This window comes from Dioscorea cayenensis, chromosome 5 (genome assembly GCF_009730915.1).
Source record: "Dioscorea cayenensis subsp. rotundata cultivar TDr96_F1 chromosome 5, TDr96_F1_v2_PseudoChromosome.rev07_lg8_w22 25.fasta, whole genome shotgun sequence".
NCBI lineage: Eukaryota > Viridiplantae > Streptophyta > Magnoliopsida > Dioscoreales > Dioscoreaceae > Dioscorea > Dioscorea cayenensis.
The window spans coordinates 16281473-16306069 of NC_052475.1; the positions used below are offsets into that span (position 1 = coordinate 16281473).

The 24597-nt window shown below is 34.0% G+C and overlaps 1 protein-coding gene across 1 annotated transcript; it reads right to left on the minus strand.

The window, feature by feature from the left end:
• On the minus strand, window positions 1-24238 carry LOC120261027 (coilin-like). The gene is made up of 13 exons (XM_039268685.1): window positions 23952-24238; window positions 21303-21367; window positions 16260-16526; window positions 12443-12679; window positions 8267-8333; window positions 6747-6818; window positions 6430-6571; window positions 4938-4966; window positions 1410-1592; window positions 1211-1282; window positions 782-931; window positions 532-682; window positions 1-434 (listed from the first exon to the last, which is right to left on the minus strand). The coding sequence occupies exons 1-13, from the start codon at window positions 24153-24155 to the stop codon at window positions 199-201; spliced, it is 1875 nt and encodes a 624-aa protein (XP_039124619.1). The 5' UTR covers window positions 24156-24238; the 3' UTR covers window positions 1-198.
• Between the last annotated feature and the right edge of the window lie 359 nt (window positions 24239-24597).

Sequence of the window (24597 nt, forward strand, 5' to 3'; positions counted from 1 at the left end):
TGAAGAATGCCAAGAGATAACCAGCACTTGCACATCGATTAACTAAATAAAAAGTTTGCAAGCCAGAGAACACATTTAGCAGGAGACTACTACAAGTCCTCACCAGTTTACAATAGTTTCAGTTTAAAAGTATGCTTCTGGTCATATTTTACACAAGGATCTCAGACTAGAGATGGTCATAGGGAAGCAGTAGCTAGTTTACTTGCCAAACTTTAGTGGGTGATGGAAATATCTGACACGCACGCCATTGGGCTTTCCTGACTTGCTTTTCCAATTATCCCTCTTTGGAAAGAATGATTTGCTTTCTCTAAGGGATCTACAATAATCAAACCATAAGGCAATGCCCGGATTCTCTTTTGGCCATTCACGCCAACCATCATTTTCTACAAGCTTTGGTGCCTCATTTGAAGATTGCACAAATTGATCCCAGCTTCCTGGTAAGGCACAAAATTTAACTTCTATGAATTTATCACTTACAAATAAACCACAGAACATTTTATAACATCAAAGGTATGTGCTTTTAATAAATACCCATGTGAGTGGTATAAGTCTCCTTTGTGCTTTTAATAGCCAGTTCCCAATTGTCCGCTGAAAAAGCTTGTCTCCCAAAAGAATGCGCATTTGATGCTCCCTTGTTACTGGTTTTGAATAGCCGGACATCCACAAGTGACCGATACTCAATCTACAATTAGAGTCATCGTTATTAATTTTTAGCCAAACTAAGAAACTGAAGATGCAAAAAGCTCAAGAGTAAATCATGGGGGCATAGGTATGTCCATACCTCTAAAGATCCATCTTCGTTGTAAGGTGAAACATTTGGCTTCTCAGAGGATTCAGCATCTTTTTTATCAGGCAAGTTAAATGGGTAATCAGGAATAGGCACTAGGCAGATTTTCATGGACACAGGATCATACAATGAAACTTTTCCAACCTACAACCAAACAAAGCACTCAAACTATAACGCACTCTTTGATTATTAATCATGTATTGCAATAATAATGCAGAGGATCCGTAGTTGAAACTTTTTACTTGCATTAAAGCATGAAATTTAATTTCTTCCATTATGAAGGGCATCTACAGATGCAACATAAAAAAATTATACTAGTTTTAAGATAAAAAGAAAAGCAGCAGCATCAATCTCTTTTAAATATTATTTAAACCAAAGTGGCATATGAAAATACTTGATTCACATGAAAGAAAAGAGAAATACTCGAAATGAAGAAAGCTCTGCACTCCAGGCTGATGATAACTCAATCATACGATATGCAACCACGTCCCCTTCCTGTGGAAACTGGATGTTATCAGTAATTTATATCAAGATATCTTTACATTACATATGAGTTAAGAGGGAAAAATGACAACAATAGAGTTGAAGGTTCACTCAAACAATTCCAGCGAGGGCAGCTAACCTTCGGAGGACGAGTTAAAGGAAATAGTCTCTCAAAGTCAATATGAACAATGGGTGACTTGCCCTCATCAACATTATATTTTCTAAGTTGCTCCACTTCAGAAACAAAAACCTTTTTCGCATTTATGCCCTTAAGCCACCCCTCTCTTTTCTTGTTACTTGTTCCATGCCATTGCAGATCATCCTGGAAAGACAGGGGTAAATGCACACAGACATGAAGAATGATAAGCTTATTAATTTATGTCAACATGATTTTAATTTCACATAATACAAAATTCATCTTACCATGGGCTTCGATTATAAATGCTATTAAATTTCATCCTAACATGACTTAATGGTACAGATATAATATCAGAACTATTGATTCTGGGTCTTCTGAAAGGAAAAAACATGCAAATTGAGGAACTGACAATATAGAGCTAGAAGAATATGACAAGAAACACAATACTTAGTGCCCAGCTCACAAAAATATATATATATATATATAATTTAGAATGAAAAGTTATAGCCTTTACATAAGAAGTAAGGCCGATCATCTAGGGGACAATCATTTCATTTTGAAAGAGCTATTGGCTAACACCTGATGATTAAAAAGCAGTTTAACAGACAACATTACCCAACACCTTACAATCCACAGATAAAAGATGGGTCATTGGCTGCGGCTATACTCCTGCCAATATGCATTTCATAGAATAATAGGCTGATTATCCTTCTCTCCCGAGTTTACCTTCTATAATCAGTAAAAAAACCTTCAACTGAAATAACACTACCCTTATAACGTCCCCACAGTTAATTTTTTCTGATCATTTATAGTTCATAGGGCATATCTTGACTTGGCCCAGGTTATAAAGAACCACCAAATTCAAGAAGTTGACGACAAATCTCTACCTTCTTCCAAGTCCAGATGATGACATGGACTCGCCTTTATTTTTCAGTTGACTTGGTAAAGTTCACTTTTCATCCAGAACCTTTCATCATTTTGGTCCCACGAAATCAAATGTGTCATTAGATCCTTGAACTAGGAGAAAGGTGCACTTATAGACCCTTGTCATTACATCAGCAATTTTCACCACTGATGTGGATCATTAGACCTACATGACACATGACGTGTCATATACACGCCAGTCCATACACCACATCAGCTTCCATGTGTAGTGTTGTTCTAATTTCTTTTTTTTTAACTTTTTAAATTGCTGGCATTACATAAGTTGCCATATCAGCAACTTAGGAAAAGCCTATGATGTGATTTTATTTCACTTTTTTAATGTTTTTAAAGTCTTTTATTTCTAACTTTTTTTGTCACATCAACGATTAAAAAAAAAAATTTAAATCACATGACCCGGCATAAGTGTCGACATGTATATGACACATTATATATTACCTTAGCCCAATGATCAACATTAGCAGATACAAATTGACTGCATAACACGAAGACTAAACTAGTACACTGGTAATTCAGGGACCTAAATGGCATGTTTTTAGATTCAGAGATCCTTAGTTCAGGATCAAAAGTGCACTTTCTCCTTTTTTCAAAAACTACAATCTCTCTCTCATTCATACATAGACAAAGGCATGAAACAAGCATGTTTTTAGATTCAGAGATCCTTAGTTCAGGATCAAAAGTGCACTTCTCCTTTTTTTCAAAAACTACAATCTCTCTCTCATTCATACATAGACAAAGGCATGAAACAAGCCTCGAAATCTGAAGGCCTCTCAGCAAAATATCAACAAAGTAACAGATAAAGGAAAGCATCAATGCTGCAGAATAAAGCAACCAATGGAGTTTTGCTGGTGAAACATTAAACATGCACACCTTTCGGTGTCAATTTGGACTTTGGAGTGTCCACATTCAAAAACATTTTACATGCTTTCAATTTGGTACAGCACAGTCCACAGGAAATAACTACTCTCTAATTCAAATTCAATCTTAAGGAGTTTCACTAATGCAAATGCTAACTACTCTCTGATTCAAATTCAATCTAAAGGAGTTTCTCTAATTGCTCCACTAGTACAACTTTAAAATTGCATCTATCTGAAATGAGGCTAATTTTCCAGTAAACAATCCTTCTAGAAGAGACAAGTGCGGCAACGCATGAGTATCAAGATAACCAGGTTTCATACATCTTTCATGATACAACCAGAGAAACCAGGGACCAGTAAATCCTATTAATATAAGAACTCATCTCTCCAACTATTCGGAAGTCACCCCACATGCAGCAGAGAATATTTAACTGTCTAGAGAATATCATTTTGATTAGAAAATGCTTGTCCTTAAATATAAAACTTCTATTTGAAGCACAACCATCCAAACAAAGATAAATGGAACTGAAGAAAAGCACAGAGGAGTACAAGAATAATTCATTGACAAGCTAAGAGGCAACCATTTGCCTTAGACATGCACATAAACAATTGGAGATTTTCCACACAAAACAAAAAAAAAAAGGGAAGAAAAAAAAGAAGAAGAATATAAAATGAATGGGGGAAGAACAAATCAAATCAACTGGGATAAAATGGAAAAATAGTAACAAGATTTTCCTTGACAAGGCATAGAGATCCTTGAGAATTATGTTAATCACTTCCAACACCATTAAATGGACCCACCTAGACACCTAGGTGGTTCCACAGAGCAGTTCCATGAATGGGATCAATTAATCAACAGCAATTAGTCACTAAACATCTAGTCATTCAGTAGTTGCCACTGGATGCCCTAGCTGATTAATGGTCGCATGCTACACAAGATGACCAATTAGTTTTAATTAATTTAATTTGGTCCAACAAAGCCTAGTGGCATCCAACTCATCTCAATAAACTTACAATCCATTATATAATCCAAAAAGTAATCAATATTTAGGGGTTTAATTTTTTAATGAACATATTTTAACCTATAAATTAATCTCTTAATCATGCACGATTTTGATCTCTAGATTCAGTATTTTAGTTTCAAAGTGTATTACATTTAGTTTACTCAATTGATAATTTTGTTCAACATTAGTTATGAACTCAGAAATAATATCAAAAAATAATAATTAATATTTTTTGTAGATGTAGTTAACTAAGTCCGCCCAGGCATCTTGGATAATGCCTGAGCAGTTAAGCTTCCATTACCCAGACACCAATTTGTCACCTTTACAAAGTTCATAATACACCAGATTGACATTTACCACTTTCTTGTTTTATATTTTTTATTTTTAGAAAAAGGTAATAGTACTTAGCATAGTTAGTACTATAGCTATATAAATATATACACATAGTTGATTAACTTATTAATGATCTATATGCAAATTTAAAGGCTGAAATTTTTAAGAGAAATATATGACAAGGCCTTGTATTCAAGAGATAAACAGTGGGCTTCAATCACATTAAACTAGGTAGAACAGATCCTTAAATGAGCATCTATAACAGCAGGCAAGTAAAGTAACTACATTAGTCGAAAAACTAAAATAAGCAACCAAGTGACTACAAGCATGATAGCAGCATATCAAAGAGCAACCAAGTGACTACACCAATTAATATCAAGATGTAGACATACCGGCGCATGTTGCAGCTCTTTGCTTCGATCTGCATTCATCAAAAGTATAATAATTCAGTTATTTCAAAATTATTATCAATTAAACATTACACATTCTTCAGACATGCGATGGAAAATGGTTTCTCTTAGAAGAATTTTACAAAAAATATAACACCTGCTTTAATAAAAGTGGATAAAATTAACACCTTAACTAAACAACTCTCAGGTCATACAGTAAAGTAACAATAAGTCAACTATCATTGAGAAAAATGTTCATCAATATAAAAGAAAAAGATTAAATATAGCACAGCTCATAACCAGAAGCTGCTCCATGAAGAAACAACTATGGCCAAAATACCTGCTATAGCTGAAAAAAGCAGCAAGAGATGATTCTTAGAGGAAAAAAAGCATCAATAGAAGCATAATTTACAAATTAGATCCATGCCAAATGTAGACAATATCCAAATACCATAGGAGAAAACAATATTTATATAACCTTCTGATATGAGGATGGAATTGAAAATAGATGTTAGAGAAGTTTCAGGAGAATTTACATTAAACACCAAGAAATTGAAGTATAACAAAGAACACAAGGCTTGGTTTAACATTGCTATACACAATCATAACTCCAGTACTGAAGACTGAGCCAGTGAGTGGATCATGAGTTCTACATTACAAAGCCCCATGAATTATACATACACATGAAAGATGGACACAAGAATTGGTGTCCTTTGGAGCTACCCAGGGCCAACACAAAAGCAAATAAATCAGGTAACTCACATAATCTTCTTCTGAGAGAGTAGCCTAAATGGAAGCCAAAACATTGGGTAAAATATGTGTGCAGGTCAAATTAAAAGGTTATGATCTAGCTAAAATAAAGATGATTTTCATCTATAAATAAAAAGGCTTCAATTGAACATCCAAACATCACTTGCTTTATAAGATCACATTCAACTCTCATGGCTGGCCTTGGGAGTTTGTAATAATCGAGATGTACACAAATAAAGATCATATCATCAAAGAATTACATATAAAAGAAAATTGCTAAACACCTACAGATATCATACAATCAAAACGGTTGGAAGAATTATCAACAGGCCATTGGACAGGTAAAGATGGACACAAGTACTTCAGAGTTCAGATTAAATTGTTTGTCCATGAGCCATGATATTCTTCAGACACATTCTCCAGCTAAAAGTATATTTAGCATTAGCCTGGCCATCAATGTTTTAAGGCAAGAAACCAAGAAAACGGTCCCCTTGAATGAGGCCAAATCTGTAACCCCTTGAATGAGGCCAAATCTGTAAAATTAACCCTTCCCACAACCCACAAGAAGGGAACCCAACCTTGTGCATTGGGCTGCATTTACATACATAGAAAACAACAAAACAGAAAAGAATGAGTACCTGCAAATACAAATTGTACTCACAACAGCACTTGCATTGTATTATAATATAGCAAGCCATTATTTAGCACTGATATCATGTAATTTTCTGAAAACTAGAGTGTATACCTGCAGTCTCAAAACGAATGTGACCAGGACGAACTACAATAGGAGTAATCTCATTTTCCATGACTGCATCCAAGTCCACTGTTGAATGGTCTGATGATGTCATCTGAATGGCTTTTGCGGGTACACAGCTTAAGGTATGGTTCTGAAAGCCATAAACGAATTGCAAGTTAAGCCAATTAGAAATACCCAAAGGTTAATGATCAGATAGCATAGAAGTCAGAACAAAAACTTGAAGCCAAATTAAATATAATAGGTGCAAGAAAATTATCTCAGAAAGGCTACAAAACAATGAAAGTTCTTTCAAGTGAACCAAATACCTTATTCTGTAAATTCAGTTCCTTCAACCATTCTCTGCTGGCCTTCTTCCGACGAGCATTCCTACTAGGCAACTGATAAAGGAAAGGAAATGTAAATAAAAAATCCAAATAAGACAAAGGAATAAAATTCAATCAAGATGACAATAAGGAACAAATGTTAGCTTATCACCACACTGCAATGCACATAACCAAGAAAACTCAATTAACCAGAGGAATTTAAAACATAACAAGATTTTGGTAGAATGCAGAAAGCATGAAGCAATGTTCTGCAAATGAGACTAATCTCAAGCTTAGAAAACTTATACTGTAGGTAAAATATTGATCAGGTTTGACAGTTATTACATGATTTTCCATTTGAAATTATTCCAAAGATTATTCTACCAGAAAATGTATAAAACCATCATATCTCATCCTAGAAATTAGCTCTGACAGAAGATTATGAGAGACCAAACTGAATTTCTGTTGCAATCTTGTCTAGATCCAGAAGTAATGATCAAATATATGGCCTTCAACAAGAATCAATAATAGACGTGTAACAGAAACCAATAAAATAAAATAAAAAGATGGAAATAAAGAATTGAGAGAAAATTATCAAAATTGACTCCAAATTGATGAATAGAATCTAAAATTGAAATATCAGGTTCTAAGGTGGATAAGACCTAGCAGACACTGGCTAAAGAAAATGTATAACTTTAAGGATTCAAAATTAAGTTGGTTTTGAGATTATTTTACAACAATTCTTGAACATTTTACTCCCTATCCCATCCTTTTAGATACCCGTTAGCTCCATAAGAGTCTATCTTGAAGAGGGTGTAAGAAGAGATTGTTAAGGAAGATATGAATTTTAATTATGAAGGTTAAGCAATTAAGGCGAGGTACAGAATGAAACAAGCATGATTATTTAATCGAACTTAACATTGAAGATTAAGACAAGTGTAAATAAATGAGGAGAAAAGTGGAACAAAAACAAGGAAAACATCAGAATAATTCTTTTTTTGCGTGCTACTTCATTTAATATGCAGACATGATTTGAGCAAGGAATCATCCATTTCTCTAAGTATTTTTACTCTAGAAACCATCAAAAACTTCAACAATTATATGTTCATGATGAAAACCCACTTTCATACATATATAGAGCATGAAGCTATATAAATAATTGTTAAAATTTAAAAGCAGGAAATCACCATGGCTTCTTCCTTTGTCCAATTTTGAACATTGGCCAACACAAAATCTATAATTGCTGCAAGATTTCCCAATATGAAAATTATCATCCCAAATGTCATTTTTCTCTTCCTGAGTTGTTTTAATGTTTTGAATTCTAGTAAGTAGTAACTTGGATTTTAGGTGATTCTTGCATGAATTTACACAAACCATTTACAAAAAGTAGGCCACATAGGCTGATAATTGGCTATAACAAAACTTTAAAACTTGCAATCAATATAACAAAATAGGATCAACTCCAGCCCACCATTCAACTAGAATTACAAGTACTCAACTAAAATGCCAGCAAGAAAATAAACCTTCTTTGAGCCATCAATACAAGGATCAGATTGTTTAACTTTGCTACTCTCCCCAACTTGGTCAGTCCTACAAAATAAATTAAACACTATAATGTGTACGGGAAATTTTCTGAAAGGAAAGAAATGTTATATTTTAAATTAACAATGTAAATTATTTCAAGATCAACGGCAGCTATTCTTTAAGGCTTAAGAACAGTAAAAACAATCGCATGCCACTTATTTCATTATGTAGGACAGAAACTCCAAGCAATTCATTAATAAAAGGCCATTGAATCATCCATTCTTCTTTTCTTCAATTACTGAAAAAGCAAGAGATGAAATTTTCTAAACATCTTTACATCTTTGTTTAGTTATGAAAAAAGGGGAAAATATATTTAAAAAAAAAAGGTAACCAGGCCACTTTTCCTCAAGAAACATTTCTTTTGAAAATCACTGTGTATTAAAAAAAAAATACTAATAGAACATAAATCTATATTTATTATAGATACAAATTCTTTCATTTTCTTGGCATTTTCTTCAAAAGAGCATAAAGTAATTAACAAATTAAGAATTTTCACTAGCTATCAAATAGAGATGTCAACGGGGTGGGGATTCACCAAGGGATACATTCCCCAGCCCCGGCCCCGACCACGGCCCTGAATTTATAAGTCCATCCCCGACCCCGGCCCCAAACCTGAGTCCGGGGATTTTCTTATCCCCATCCCCTTTCCCGCGGGGAATATTCGGGTTTGGAGATTCCCTAGGCCCGGAAAAATATTATTATTATCTAAAATGAAATTTATAAAATATTTGCTAAAAAACTAATAAAAATACTTGATAATTGAAAAACACATTTACAAATATAAGTAGTTGACATGTTAAAGACCGAACACCAAATACCAATATATACAATCATCATATGATATATATGTTGTAGGCCGATTGGACAAACACTAATGCTCATTTAATTATTAGTAATTTGCTAATTAAATAAACATATGGGTTTTTGTTCAATTTTTATATAGATATTGATAATATAAAAAATATAACACACCCATATATATATATATATATATATATAATATTTAAATTAAACATTTAATATTTCGAGGCCGGGCCGGGCCGGGCCCTGGCCTCTGAAAATTTTCCCCACCCCGGCCCCATTAGGGTGGGGAATCAGGTTCCCCTTCGGGGTCAGGCTCAGTGACAACCCTAATCAGCTAAATCACTAATCCTATAGTCATCAAATAACCTTAAAGCCAATTTTGAGTAAAACCCAAATATGGCATTTTTAGGTAGCAGCTGTATTCTAATTCCACCTTTTGCTTCCTGTTGCCATGCTTGGTTATTTTTTAAACGTAAGAACAGCATTCTACCATGCACAGAATGCCCAGTCAGATTTGAATCAAGAAGCAGCTCGTAATGCCTTGGACTCAAAAGTCAAAACCCTTCAAGATAGTTCAATTGCATACACTTAAATTCAGTAATTGGGCATATAGAAAATAAAAAGGCCATACATCAGCACTCATCCCCCTCAAACATTTATAATTATATATCACAACAAGCCCATCATTTGTATATATACTCCTCTACAAAATGGGTCGCCTATATAACAAATTTTAAATAGCTAAATTAAATGTAAATACCATTGCAAATTTGCAATTACATGCAACTCTATGGAACCTACTATCTGCAGTACAATTACATACAACTCAATGAACCTACTATCTGCAGTACAATTACATGCAACTCCATGAAACCTACTATCTGCAGTATGCCAATCTAAACAGATGCGTTTTTCTCATACAGGCAACTGTGTGTGCGCATCTGCGGGCTATAAGAAACTCAATCACAATTGTAAATATGTAAATGCCACAATTATACTTCAGTAAATGTATATCTGAACTATACACCACTCAAATTAGGGACACATTGGTGAAAATTATGGGAAGAATCTGATGCAACTATTAGAAATTTATAAATTACATAAAGGAAAATATAAATTTAATGAGGTTATATATGTATGGAGTCATTTTACTGGCATATACACAATATGTGTATATATATATGCATGTATGTATGATTTATACTTATTTATAAATATATTTATATGTTATACATATGTTCAATGAATAAAAAAAAATAAAGCATCACTAACTATAGCATCTTAGTCTCAGAAACTAAACATGTACATAAAAATAAGGACATCTTTCTATAGACAATAAAAGAAATGGGAATCACCCTTCTACTTCCACAGCATAGCTTTTAACTCTGCTTCTTACTACTTCGTTCCACCTTAGCCTCACTCCATGTCACCAAGTGCCACTTGTAATATGGACTAATTACATTAGTAACAAAAATAACATTGTGAACCTATGCATGCTTTGCCAGATTCTGTGGATTCTAATTATATTTTGCACCATGTGGCCAACCCTCTTAAACCTTCATCCAATTCTGTTAATGATTTTTTGGTTTTCTAAGCATCCTTCATAGAATTTAATTCCTATTTAACTAAAAAACATAAAACTCTGAGGAGCCTGACACAGATGCCAAACTAAGAACCAGGCCAAAGTTTACGACTGTCTATCAGAGGAGAGGCATCTATTATTGGTGTCATCTCCTGATCCTGTAGGTGACTGACAAGAGATGTCTAGTCTTCTTTATGATCTGATTAGGTAGTGCAGGTGGCTTTTTTTTTTTTAGCTGTTTAAGTCACTTGAATTTGACAGCTATTAGGATGTTTTTAGCAGCTGCAAAATCTTTTCTTAGTGAAAGAAGAGGGAGAGAGTAAATATCAAAGCTATAATTTACTGGTAAAGAGAACAAACTAAAGGACAGTCAATTGTAGCAAGTGTTCTAAGTGCTAACGGGTGGTTTCTTACTCTCTCAACCTAATCGTTTACATATAGAATAGTGACATAGATAATATAAACAATACCAAGATTCAGAATTACCAAATCTTCTTCAAACTTAAGCTAGATAAACACAATGACACCTAATCGTACACCTCAAACGACTTTTTCACTCAATTTGATAGCTACAAAGTTACCCTTGCACCTGAATTCTGTCTTCATTATAATTGAGGTCACCTACATCATTGGGCACATCAGAGTATGTCAGTTAAATCATTATGGCTTGCATTTGCACATATCAGTCCTGATTAGCATTATTGATTAGATACAATCGCCCTTGAAACTATGAGCAAAAAGAACAGCAATATGAACAGTATGTGCAAATTAAAAAAAGAATAAACATCAGAAGTCAATCGAAACAAACTTCTGTTATTGCAATCCAAACATGCAAATAAACCACCAAAAAAATGTATTATTTGAACTAAAGAAAAAAAAATCCTCCTCGCTAAAATATAATTGAACCAGAACTCTCTTTAAATAAGAGTCATAGGGTTTTGTAACTTAAACCAAAAGGCATTAACACCCTTGTACTTTGAACATATATTATTACTTTATTATTATTTTCCATCACTCAAAAATATTGCATACACACTAGCTGATATTGTAGTAATTAATAGTCCAACATTGGTTAAGTTCGTATGATATGCAAATAAATATACAAGTCTATGTCTCTCATCCTATCAATTTAAGCTCTTCACTGAAACGAAAACCAGACAACATGCTTTTAATTTGCATCTAACAGTTCAGAGTTCCGTACTATGGATTAAAACTTGAAGTTGACAATCATAATTACAGTGATTCAAGATAGGATAGAGAAAATATAAATTAAAAAAAAAAACAGTGCAGAGATGATCCAAAAAATCCTTCACGGAAATGCATCGTCCAACAAATAATTAGATCAAAAGAATTGTTTACAAGTTTCTCAAAAAATGCATAAATGGATACAACAAAGATATGATGGCAAGCACATAAATTTTCAACCATACAACGTAAGATACAAAACAGAAGTTTCTCAATAAATTCATCCATTTATACTAGAAGAAGCAATGCACTATCAAGGGATTTGCAGTTGATACGACTCAAGTACTAACAGTTAAACCTAGCATTTATGATATTATCAAAGCTAATCAATCAAATTTTAATGCCATAAACAAACATGTCCAAGCCAATAAAAAATGACGATGTATGCTACTCATGTAAATCGAGAAACCATATTATAAACCTATAATACACAGTCAGATAAATATTAAACATTTAAAAAGCAACAATAAAATGTCAACCATACCTCCGTCCATTAAGTACACAATCAGTTGTCTTCATAGCACTACAACCCACTGGATAGAAGGTAACTGCATTTGATTTACCCTTTTCTCTAAGTAGCTCTTCTTTTACATGTGACCTATCACATGAATTGTCAGCTATCGTTGAACATAGATGTCTCTGCAGCAAGGGAACAAATTCAGTATCTTCATCAGAAACCACAGGCTTATCAGAAATCATCAGTTTTGATTTCTTCCTCCTCCTGCAGAGAAAGCATTGCATTTTACTAGCAACATCATAATAAGAACTCCAAAATAAATAAGCGAAGAAGTTATAAAATTATGGAATAAAAAGACGCCTCAAAATCGGAGAGAAGATTTCAATCATGTCCCTTATTTTGGATCAAGTATTTTTCCATATTTCAAGGGCCTTTCAACTTTTCATCTCATTCCTCTAAATTGAACATACAGAGGAGAAAAGCTCAATTGAAGGATACCAGTCAACACATAGCAAGATTTGCCTAAAGAATTAATATTCATCTTAATACAACCAAAAACAGAAGAAAAATGAGTTAAGAAGTGGATAATCTTTCTTCTCAAGAGAAATCTTAGAAAGGCAAGGAAATAATTTAACTATAATCAATAAAAAAAATGCAAATGAAGTTCAAACTTTTAGAGAAGTACAAACCAAATATAACATACCTTCACTAGATTGCAAAAAATACAATAAAATTAGTCCAAAGATTCAAACTAAGGGATACTAACATGCTAAGTTATCATACCAACCCTCGTATTTCAAGATTTGGAACTGAAATCCTTACCTCATACGTAACAATTGGACAACCAACCCCAAAGCAACTGAAAACAGCTATAGTAGAGCTCCAAAGTACCCAACAAAACTAGATAATCAAATATACAAGAATGAGAACAGAGGCTCACAACAGGACAAAAAGGTCACAACTCCAAATCAAGTATTGAGATACTTGGCAGATGGAAGCAAGTCAATCAAAGCCTGCTATGGTGGCACTAAAAATGTCTGCAGCGAAACCAAAGCGTCAAAAAACAACAGATTAGAAGCTTAGCATGACAAAAAGGCAAAGGTTGCAATTCTAAAATTCATACAAGACGACATTTAACAGAAGCAATTGGTCAGTGAAGCAGTGGAATGTATTGGTGGAATAAATGAAAAGATAGATGATTGTCATCATGGATGATTGTGCCAAAGAAGGCAGCTAGGAGATATGGAATGGGTGACAGTGTGTTGCAAAAATGGAAACTGATGCAGTTGTTTAAGCAAGGCATGCATGATTGAGATTTCAGATGAAGATCATAGATGATTCAAGGGTAACAAGTAGTCACATGAAAGTGGTAGAAAGCGCCGTGCAAGAAAAATCTCAAAGCACAATCATATTGGCGTTATGTGGGGTGGATAAACAGAAGCTTTAATCCATGAAACAATTGTGGTAGGATTTCAAATACTAAAAAGCTCGTAACTTGACAAAGGACTATAAATAAAACCCGTGATCAAGACTGAAAACAAATGCATAGGCATGATACTCACTCTCTAACCAATTTCTTACAACTCTCTCACAAAGATGCCTCTAAAGTGTTAGAAGAATAATGTTGGAAAGTCAAAAGAAAATAGTATGGACAATAGTGCCAAAATCACAGATCATTCATCAATCATCAAATCCTTTCTTCATAGAATAAATAGTACTTGGGTTTTGTCCATAGACCTAAGAAAATTCCTAAACATAACTTCCTAATATAAAAAAACTCCTTGCTAAAATCTTAACATTAATTTAACTTCTTAAGATAATAATCCCCTTATTTGGTGAGAAACATCCTTGAGGAAGTCTTTCCATATTTAACATAATCATATTGTTTCAGATATAATTTACCTATATCTTCATTATCAAAACTTCCTTCTCTTGCACTGCATCACATGTACCAAATGATTGACATCTTCAATCAGGCATTGATAGGATCCCCATATATGGACCTGATTTTAGTTCCCTTTTGCTCGTACAAAGGCTATCAAGTATTTCATTGTCAAAGACCAGACACCCTGGGTGTGGATCTCTTAGCACAAAGAGCGAAACAATTTTGGAAATCTAGAATCTAGATGATGGTTTAGTGACTTCCAATTTATTATAAAATGTGTACTTAACAGTTAGATAAATAGTAGGCTTCTACACCAAAAGAAATGAAATGAAGTTCTAAGGACAAGATTTGATTATAAATCCTGCCAAGCCATTAAAACTGCAACAACAAGAAATGTTTAAAAAGAGACTATATAGAAGGATTTGGACCACATGATGGTGTTTGATAAAAAGATAAACCTAGATAAGAAGTTATCTAGGATTTCCAGCGCAAAGCCACAAGACAGAAAATAAAAGGATGATATTATGCATATCTATCTCAGTCATTGCCAAGTATAGATGATAATCGGGTGGTATCTATTTGTAGACATAAAATGGTTACCTAGGTCGCGTCATATAATATTATAATATATTTTAAGATTCAATCCAACCTCATTCTTTCTCTTAGTTGGTCAAACTAATCATTTTCATGTTGTTGACCATATCTCACAAGAAACAATTTTCAATCCCCAACAACGCCAGTGTACAGCAGTACTGGCCATACAGAAGCATCTATATGCCCAGATTTGTGCTACGCCCAAATTTTGCCATGTGCACAATTAGGTCAGGACCATTCAAGTCCTTGATGCAAACTGTAGAAAGTAACCTTTTCTGCAATCATAAGTAAACCTAAATAATTCTTGTGATACAAGTGGTACATGAAGAGCATATTACTTATGTTGAATTAAATTTCATCATATTCTCTAGCATCAGATGTGTGGCTAAATATTAATAAAGGTCCCGTTCTAAAGTTCATACATGAATTCTGAGTTCAGTACCAAAATAAGTGGTAATTGAATATATTTCTTGCATGACTCTAAGTTTACTGGTGTGGAATTTTAGGTTTCCTTTTCTCTGGATAAATTTTCTGACATGGGATTCTATTATTAATCAGTGTTGATGCAGTTTTAACAGTCATGGCATTTCAATTTGGCAAATTCTGAGCCTAGTTAGATGCTTTTAGCATGCCATCAAGAAACCAATCCACAACAATTCAAATTTAATACATTACAGATCTTTAAAAAAAACAAAAAAAAAAATCCTTTAGGCGGATATTTTCCAAATTTACTAAGTAGATGTCATACACGAAGCAAAATTACACCAAGCTTACTTGCACATGAAATAAAGAGAAGTTTCATCCTATTGTACATTCTACTCTTGCTGGCACTCTTATCCTGGGTTAGATTCACTTTTACCATCTATTTTAGAGCTTAAAAGTATAAAACCACATCAAGATTGCTTGTGAATCAAAAAATTGCAGTTGAAATGCTCAAACTAGTGATGATTGTATCCAGTTTATAAGTGCAATTCAACCAACACAAATATGCTCTCATTCCAGGGCAGTATTACGGATAAGAAAAACTCGATGTGAAATAGGCAGATAATAAATCATGAGCTCAACAGACAACAAAGGGAAGGAGAACTCTAGGACATAATTGGAGTTTGCCAAACTTTGACTCAATAAAACCAAAATTAAATATTTAATATTATAAGATTTACTTTTCTAATTAATTATGTGTCCTTTAATATTAGTATTTTTTATGTAATTATTAAATATGTTTATTTGAATAATTAAATCTTGTGAAAAGAGTTGGTGGGATAATTTCGTGCACTGTTTGGTGGGGAAGCCTCAACAAGATACCCCTATAATCTAACAAGTAATCAGGATGCAGAAGAGGGAAAGAGGGATATAGAAACATACTCTGACTTTTGAAGCACATCTGGATCTGCTCTTTTTCTCTTTGAATTTAAGTCAAGAACTAAGGGAGAACCCGTCGAAGTGCCAATCTGAAGATCGCACGACTTGTTAGCTTTATATTCCTCCAGCTCTTCGTGGGTATCCTTATTTACCATAACTTCACCACTTGATCTTATGGGCAGCCTCTCCACTATATCCAAATTCTTCTGAATGTGGTAGTCACCATTAGCCTTCTCTAAAGCCTTCAATTTACTATCTTTCTTTCTTACCCTGATACAAAACGACAATAATGTTAAATTTATGTGAACAAGTAGTAAACACAAAGGGATAAGATCATTAATAAAGATTGTTGGCTGCTCAATGAAGATTTTTAATCTGTATATTGATGGTCTAGAGTCTAGACCAAGAAATATCAATTGATGATCATACTAAAATTTTCTCATTATTTTTTTCTCTTTTCTGCTATCATTCTTGACTATTATATACATTCAGAGCATCACCCTGAACCAATTCCTTATAAATTCTTATAGCAACACCAAGGGCATATAATTGGCATGCTACCACAAGGGATCAAAAACCTAGTTTTTTACCAAGATGATACCTCTGATTGCTTTCTAGTATTATGAGCATCAAGGCATTTATTATTAAGAATTGAGAAAAATCTGATACAATTTCAGTGAAATATAATTTAAAAACATATTTTAGACATAAACATGTCATATGAATTCTCAATTGCAAATTGCCACCAATGTCTAACTAGATCTTGAGATGAGTTATCATGTTTTTAGATGCCTTTGTCTATCATTTAACTGCCATACCTCACCTCTGCCATCAATTTATCTCAAAATATTGTAATTGTAAGTAATACGTAATTAGTGTCTTGTGCCTACTCCCCAAGAAGACAGCAACACACACCTCAGTGCCTTTAGTCTCACCAATGCACATATCTGCCTCATACAGGCCATAATGACTCAGATATACAACGACTAATATCTCCTATGCGGCCATGCCATCCAAAAATAGTTGCTCCCACCTTATGCTTGCAAGTCAATAGAACCATTGCATTACATTTTCCACATCATCCTGCAAAACACCAGTGCCTACATATTTTTCCGAGTGTATAGCATCTAACTCCTAGGGGCACCCCAGAAAATAATGTTTTAGCTTTGAACACTGTCTACATATTCAAACACCATCTGCAAATAAACTCCCATGGTCCCATGTGCCCTTTTACACAAGCTTGTGCTTGCTTGAGAAATGGCTCACCTACCAGCCCCTCACTGTCATACAGCGAAATTCTGCCTTCATGCAATCCAATGCAAAAGAAAAGATGATGGGAGGAAAGCAAATTCTTATAGAGCCATTGACCTCCTAAAAGATACTCCATATATGTGATTTCCTAATAAATTGACAGAAGCTAGCATTTCACAACAAGTTTCAACATGGAACAAGCCAAGAGTCTTTGTCAAAACCAAGCATCACGTTGGTCCACAACTTAAATTTTTTACTTAAGCCCATGGTGGTACTCCAAGACATGCAAAACTCCCCAGACTCAGCTGTTTTTTTGCCCATATTGCTTATCTGAAAACCCATGATTCACATTTTTCGTTGCCAAACAACTCATCTTGTCAATTCACATTAATAACTCCTCATATTCCATTGACCCTTTTGTATTTAGATTCCTCTCTTCTAATAGAGTCCATAGAGCATAAATGGACATTAGAAAAAGAATAGAGGTTACTTGAGGAATTGAAGACACAACCCCAATGGACTCATTTCAAAAGAAATAATCCTTCCTATTTTGTGCATCAATGGTCATCTAAAGTCTCTTATAGACAAGACCTTGACCTCATAAACACTCTGAAAGACATCTGAACTGACCATACAAAAGCATTTGCATCTCTTTTATCAAGACCAATGTGTGGTTGAAAATTGTATAAAAATTTTTATATGAATTTGGTCCTAAATTGTTGTTTGATCATGCACATCTCTTGGATTTTGTATTTATTTTGCCCTTTATAGTTCAGAACACTGCTTTTGATGTGTTTTTCATGTAGGCAGTCGGAGTTGGGCCTCAATTCCATGATAATTCAAAGCATTTCAGAGATGAGAATCAATATACCAGCTTTGGAGCGAGAATGGAGTGCAAAATGCAATTTAATAAGAAACACGACCAACTTGTGCCATGAAACATGACCAGTGCCCCTTTCAAAATTGCAGCAGAAGTATCAGAATCCCCCAGTCGGAAAGGGACATAGCCCGCCAGTGTTATGAGACACACCTGTGGACCGAGATAGACTCAAGAAACCCTAACTTACTCCCTATATAAGGCAGCTGAAAGGGATTTCTGAGAGGAGCCGAGGTTTGTGGCTAGAAAAAAAACCATCTCCAAGAGCAAGAAGAGATTCGAGAGTGGATAAGATCGAAGATCAAAGATGGAGTTTGGATTCATTGATTGGTGAGCATCTACCTACGTAGCATGGAGGATAAGGGGTTTTCTTTTCTTTTGATTTTGTATTTGCTTGTTCAATGTTTAAATTAGCGTCTACGGCTTATATATTAGATATGGGAGTATAAAACTCTTATTCTAGGATTGGGATTAGCCCAAGGTTGTAATAGATGCTCATGCTCTAAATTATTTCTCTTTATTAATGGTTAATTACTTTTGATTTGGTTTTAAGGTACTTAGGATTTGTTTGATGCGAGAAAAAAATGAGGGATAACACAGCACAAACTCTCGTCCCTTGTTTGATTTGCAAATGGGCTTAGAGTACAGCACAAGGAGTTGTTTGAGTATAACACAAGTTGCTAAAAGTCTTGTCCCACCAAAACTTTGGTACAACTTTTTAACTACGGGATAGCACAACCAAAAGACAATTTTGGCCCAGTTAAAATAAAAAAATTATAACACTTAACTAGTGACCACAACCATTTTGATTTCACAGTGCTAACAAAATGAAAATGTTTTAAATGGCGCTAAGAAATTGACATGTTAACAGAATTTATGATATAATTTTGGTAAGTAATTTTTAATCAATATATTTTGGAAATTCAAAAAAATATAATTACATACTGATAGTTTTACTAATTATAAAAGAATTAATACTGACAAGTATTAAAAATGAGAGAAAAACTTGAATTTTTTTTCTTGTGAAATTTTCATATTCCAAAACAACATAGAAATATACAAAGGGTGTTGTAGTAATTTTATAGTTTTTTGTCCACTACGTTCGCGAATCAAATGGAGAACACAAAATTTTGTGTTGTCCAATGAATATCAATTAGAGAACAATATAAGCACTTGTGCTATACCACAGCCACTTGTGTTTTCTTTATGTTGTACCCATATGTGAATCAAACAGACCCTTAATGCTTGTGAATGTGTAGGCCTCTCATTTGCATGATCATAGAGATTAAGGGAAGGACCGAAATGTGAGCCTTGATGTTGGAAATCCTAAAACTAAACCTAAGATCCTAGATTAGGATTTCTTAAAGGTCCATTGAATTGTAATAAAACTCAAAAGTGTCTGGTTAGGTTAATTACTACGAAAATAGAAGTTGGCCTAATTAGATACCTTGCTATATCTTGAAAGGGAATAACAAGTACTTTGGGACAATTCACCTCCAAAATTGATTAAACCAAACCAAGAAGAGCTCGGAATAGAATCTTCTATTCTTCCTTGTGGTGAACCCTAATCCCATGACAACTTAAATTTGAATCCGTGCCTCCAGCCATCATCTTCAATTACTCTTAGCTCTTGTTAATTGTTGTTTCTTTAATTCAATTGTTTAATTTCTTTACTCAACATTGGCTTGTTTCTTTATTGCAATTGATCGATACTCCCTCCATTCCTTTTTATCTGTCGTGGTTAACCGAATTTCACATACCAAGGAACTTAGTTATTTCACAAAATTTTATAAAAAAATTAGTTATCTTTCCAAACTTACCCCTAATTTATATCTTCACATTTCTCTCTCTTATTTAATTCTAACAAGTGAGTTGAATATTAATATTAAGGGTATTTTTGGAAAAAAAATAACAAATGTTTCTTGATGCTAGAAAATGACAGATAAAAAAGAACATAGATTTGTGACAGATAAAAAGGAACGGAGGGAGTAATCAACAACATAGTCCTTGTAAGAATGATATCTTTATTACTATTTGACAAACCGTGTGCTTGTGGCATACATCAACCAATTAGACCGTGGAGTTCTTTTTTCTCATCAAGCACAAGCAAATCTAATCCCTTAACCCACTTGTTCATTCACCAAAAATATATATAAATATATACATTCAAGAGTTAAAAATGAGAATTGTTTTTCCTTTTTTATTGTTTTTAAGAGAGACTATTTGAAAAATTGAAATAGAGGTATCTATCTAAAATTCACTACCTATACACCCAGTACTATTCTTAAATAGCATACTCACACTAATCACCACTAAGCCCATATATATCAATTTTTATAGGGAAGTGGCTCATGTGAATTCTTGCTTGCCAATTGATCAAGGAACCATTGTATGCAGAACGTAAGTAATCTCACAATGTGTGATCCCTAGCCTCTTCATTGGTTCCTGAACATATTAGCATCCTAGGTACACGTGAAGCAATACTACATATATAGCTGAGAAAAAGAACCATGCACATCAGAGTTCACACACGCCAAAAAGTAGCAAATTAAAGTTGGGAGGGACTTCAGCAACACTCTATTTTTCTACACAGAAGGAAAATCTATCCCCATGGGAACTTAAGGGTACTTTGAAAATGGTGAAACTTTCATGGGGCATTTAAAACAGTGTTTAAAACCATATATCTTATAGCAGCACCAACAACTCTATGATTTCAACTAAATTTAAAATGATAAATGGTAACACATTGATTTAGTGTGCTTAAACCCTTGTTTTCATCCAACTTGGAAAACATTACCAACTATCATAGTACTGTCCTAAAAAATTTATAATATATCATTGCATGGGCATAAATGATAATAAAACGAAGAGCTCATAAATAAACAACACCTGCAAGAGAAGGGTTATACGAGGGTAACCTGATGATATCTCCATCATTAAGGATGTAAGTTGATTCAAATGATGGCAGAACAAAGCCATCCATCTGCAAAAATAAAAACATTCAAAGGCAATTAATAATAGTTTACAAACCTGAGACATAATCAATATGTGAAACTAATTACAAAGTATAAAGTTCACATTTGATGCTGTATCTTTCAGAAACATTCATCTTCCCGCCATTCACAGCATTGCAAGATTTATGAAAGTAGGAATGGTCTGGCAGTAATTGATAACTGTCAAATCACTTTTCCTACTAGCAAATATTTGATACATAATTAAGTGCTTTAAAACTTTCCAAATCTTAACAGTTGATTGATAGCCCTGCCTCTTAACAACATCTTTTCTAACAACAATTTATTTCTGTACAATTGTGAACTGATGATCCATAAGTTGAAAAACAACTTGAAGTCAAAATAAATCAATACGTGTAAAATTATCAAATGGTAGAAGTGCAAATATAAAACATCACTCGCGAATCAACAACCAATAAATGATAGAAACATCTTTACAAGAACCATCATCATCAACACAAAATATGTTTGGCAAGCTTAGGTATGGGCACTAATATATAATTCAAGTTGGGGATACAAGACACTAAAAAACTTCCACCAAAACAAAATAAAGAACTTAAGTTCAGATAAAAGAGGGTCATTTGTACATTTATGAATGGTAGGATGAAGATATTTATGCTGTGATATTCTTACAATTCAAAACTTTTAAGTAATGAGTAACTTTAGATGATAACCTATGCTAAAATTCATCCAAGTAATTTCTCACAAAAAATATAGCAGTTAGGCAGTATTATTTCTCTTTATCACATATAAGCTAGCCATAGTGGAAGTCATCATCTACAGGTAACATATGAAAGATCTTCATGATGGATTTAGAGTTGATCACAAGTGAAGAAAAACATAAGTAAATTTCAGAATTTCCAAAACCCAAAAAACAATGTTTCTTCTTGCTAACTAACTCTCCAATTCATCGGTTACTTTTTTTTTCTGCATGCACACTAGTTTGACTATTGATCTGTCAATTTGCAACAAGATCACAAATATGAAACTGTTTACAAGTATGTACCTTATAAATATCAAAATATGAACCCAAATACGGTTTCAACTTCTATACTGTGAATTCAAATCCATGTTCACACCTTGTTTCTAAATTAAAAGATAGAACCACAGATAGCTTCAGTGCTCATCGGAAGTGATGTAAAAGGTACTCTATATACAGGCCTATAAATACCTCGCAACAAAATGAAGAGTAAACCTCATAATACCAGCTACATTAACAACAACATTGAACCCAAACAGCCATAATTTATAGAGATCACATGTCTTCCAAGTTGCATCAATAGAGAATCTGAGGTTCTTGGAACAATAATGAAAAAGAAATGCCATAGCATTTCTTCAAGTCTGTCACAGCATTGCAAGAATTTTAGTGAAGGAAAATCTTCAACTAAGCCCAAGGGTAAAATCACTGTTTACAACCTAATTTATGCATTTTAAAAACTGAAATATCAACAACTAGAACACTATATTATTATATTATGATCAACTCAAATTAAATTCCCAAAATTGTACCATCATCTCAGTGTTCATAGAAAGCCAATAAAGTAGCCCTTTTTCCATTGTGCATTCAGTATGAATTCTCTAAACCAAATGGAAAGGTAACAAAGTTAATGGCCATTGTATTTTCCAATTCACTTATCCAATATTATTGAACAAACCATAATTAGCATTTTAATGCTTCTTTTTTGAGGCAGCAGAAATCAAGAATTAAAAATCTTGTTAAATGTTTCATCTAGAGATTATTCAACCACCATGCAACAACCCAGGATCCACAAAAGTCAGTTTTTATACTTCATAGCCTATTAATCAAATCTTTTGTTATACTCACTTTCTGACTGAGAATTATAAAGGCTAGATTCCATGTGAAGCAATGAATTACAAAAGAAAATCAATTCAACAAACGGATTATGTTCTTGATGTGGACAATGAAAAGAGTAGAACTAATGCCTATACACATCATTAAACTGTGCTTTCGTGTATTCTGCCAAAAATATGCACAATATTAATGAGCCAGCTCTAAACAGTAATTTGCAAGTTACAAAAATTTCTTGTGAATACCAAAATATGTGGCTCTTATTCTCACAACCCAAAAGTTATCCAATTCCTTCTTATATAGTAAAAGAATAACACCCAAAGTAAAACTAAGTTTTTAAACCCATTTTCTTAGCAGGAAAAACAGCAAGTATCATGAGATACTTTGATATTAGATTATCTGTCTGCCAAGGACATTTTCAAAAATTAAGCCAGAATCATTCTGTGCATACTAAATGAAATAAAGGGAAAAGAAATTAAAAATATATATATATACTTCGAGGCTTCTACTTAAAAATAAAAAATCATCAGATACGATGCCCAAGTTTAGCTGAATAAGAATCAACATGCAAATCCATCATCAAAACCACAAATTTCTTTCACAAATACCCAAGAACTAGAAAAGTTACGACCAACCCTATCTTTTCAGTGCTTTTTTTCTCCTTAAAGACCACTAATCAGCGATCCTGCCACAAATAAAAACCCAATAACACCAGCATTTCGACAATGAAGAGAGGTATGGCTTACCGAGAGAACAAGCCCAAGGGGGCAGGATCGGCGGAGATGAAAACGTCGGGAGAGATGAGAGGAGAGATCGGAGATGGTAGCGAGCTTAGGGCGGAGGAGAAGCCAGCATTTTTTTAGGCCGTCCAAGCGCTGGGGCTTGGTGAGGAGGTGGCGATGGTCATCGAAGACCACGCGAACTCTCCTGATCATCGGCTCCTCCTCCATGGCGAAGAGGAGAAGAATGCTCGGATGCGCTCGCAAGGTGAGAAGAAGAGCCGTCGGAGTTCTCGTAAATCCACAGGGTTTTGATATCGAGGAAGACGAACACTTGAAAACGGAGTCGTCGAATTGGCACGTGTCTCTCATAAACGCATCCTAGCCGTTTGTTTTCCTTGTGATTCGCTTCACTTGGGTCTATTGGATATTTTCTCAATCTAATTAATTAATCGCTGAATTGCCAAAAAAAAAAACCCAACTTTGCCATATTGCCAAAAAAATCACATAGTTTTGCAATCCCCAAATACCCCTCCCTTTTACACTCCATGATTTTCAAACCCCCAAAGTATGTAACGGCATTAAACGGAGTGTTTTTTAAATTTTATGGATGAAAATGCCCTTGCACGGGAAGTCGTGGCTGCACCCATTTTGGCGGTGTGAGAGGATGTGG

Bases quoted from the DNA above. Each gene is read 5' to 3' on its own strand.
- LOC120261027 (XM_039268685.1), bottom strand. From the start codon at position 24,155: ATGGAGGAGGAGCCGATGATCAGGAGAGTTCGCGTGGTCTTCGATGAC. The intron at 21,368-23,951 runs GTAAGCCATACC...TTATTTTTGCAG, and splicing joins CCCTTGGGCTTGTTCTCTCG to ATGGATGGCTTTGTTCTGCC. The intron at 8,334-12,442 runs GTATGGTTGACA...TTTATTTTGTAG, and splicing joins TGTGTACTTAATGGACGGAG to GACTGACCAAGTTGGGGAGA.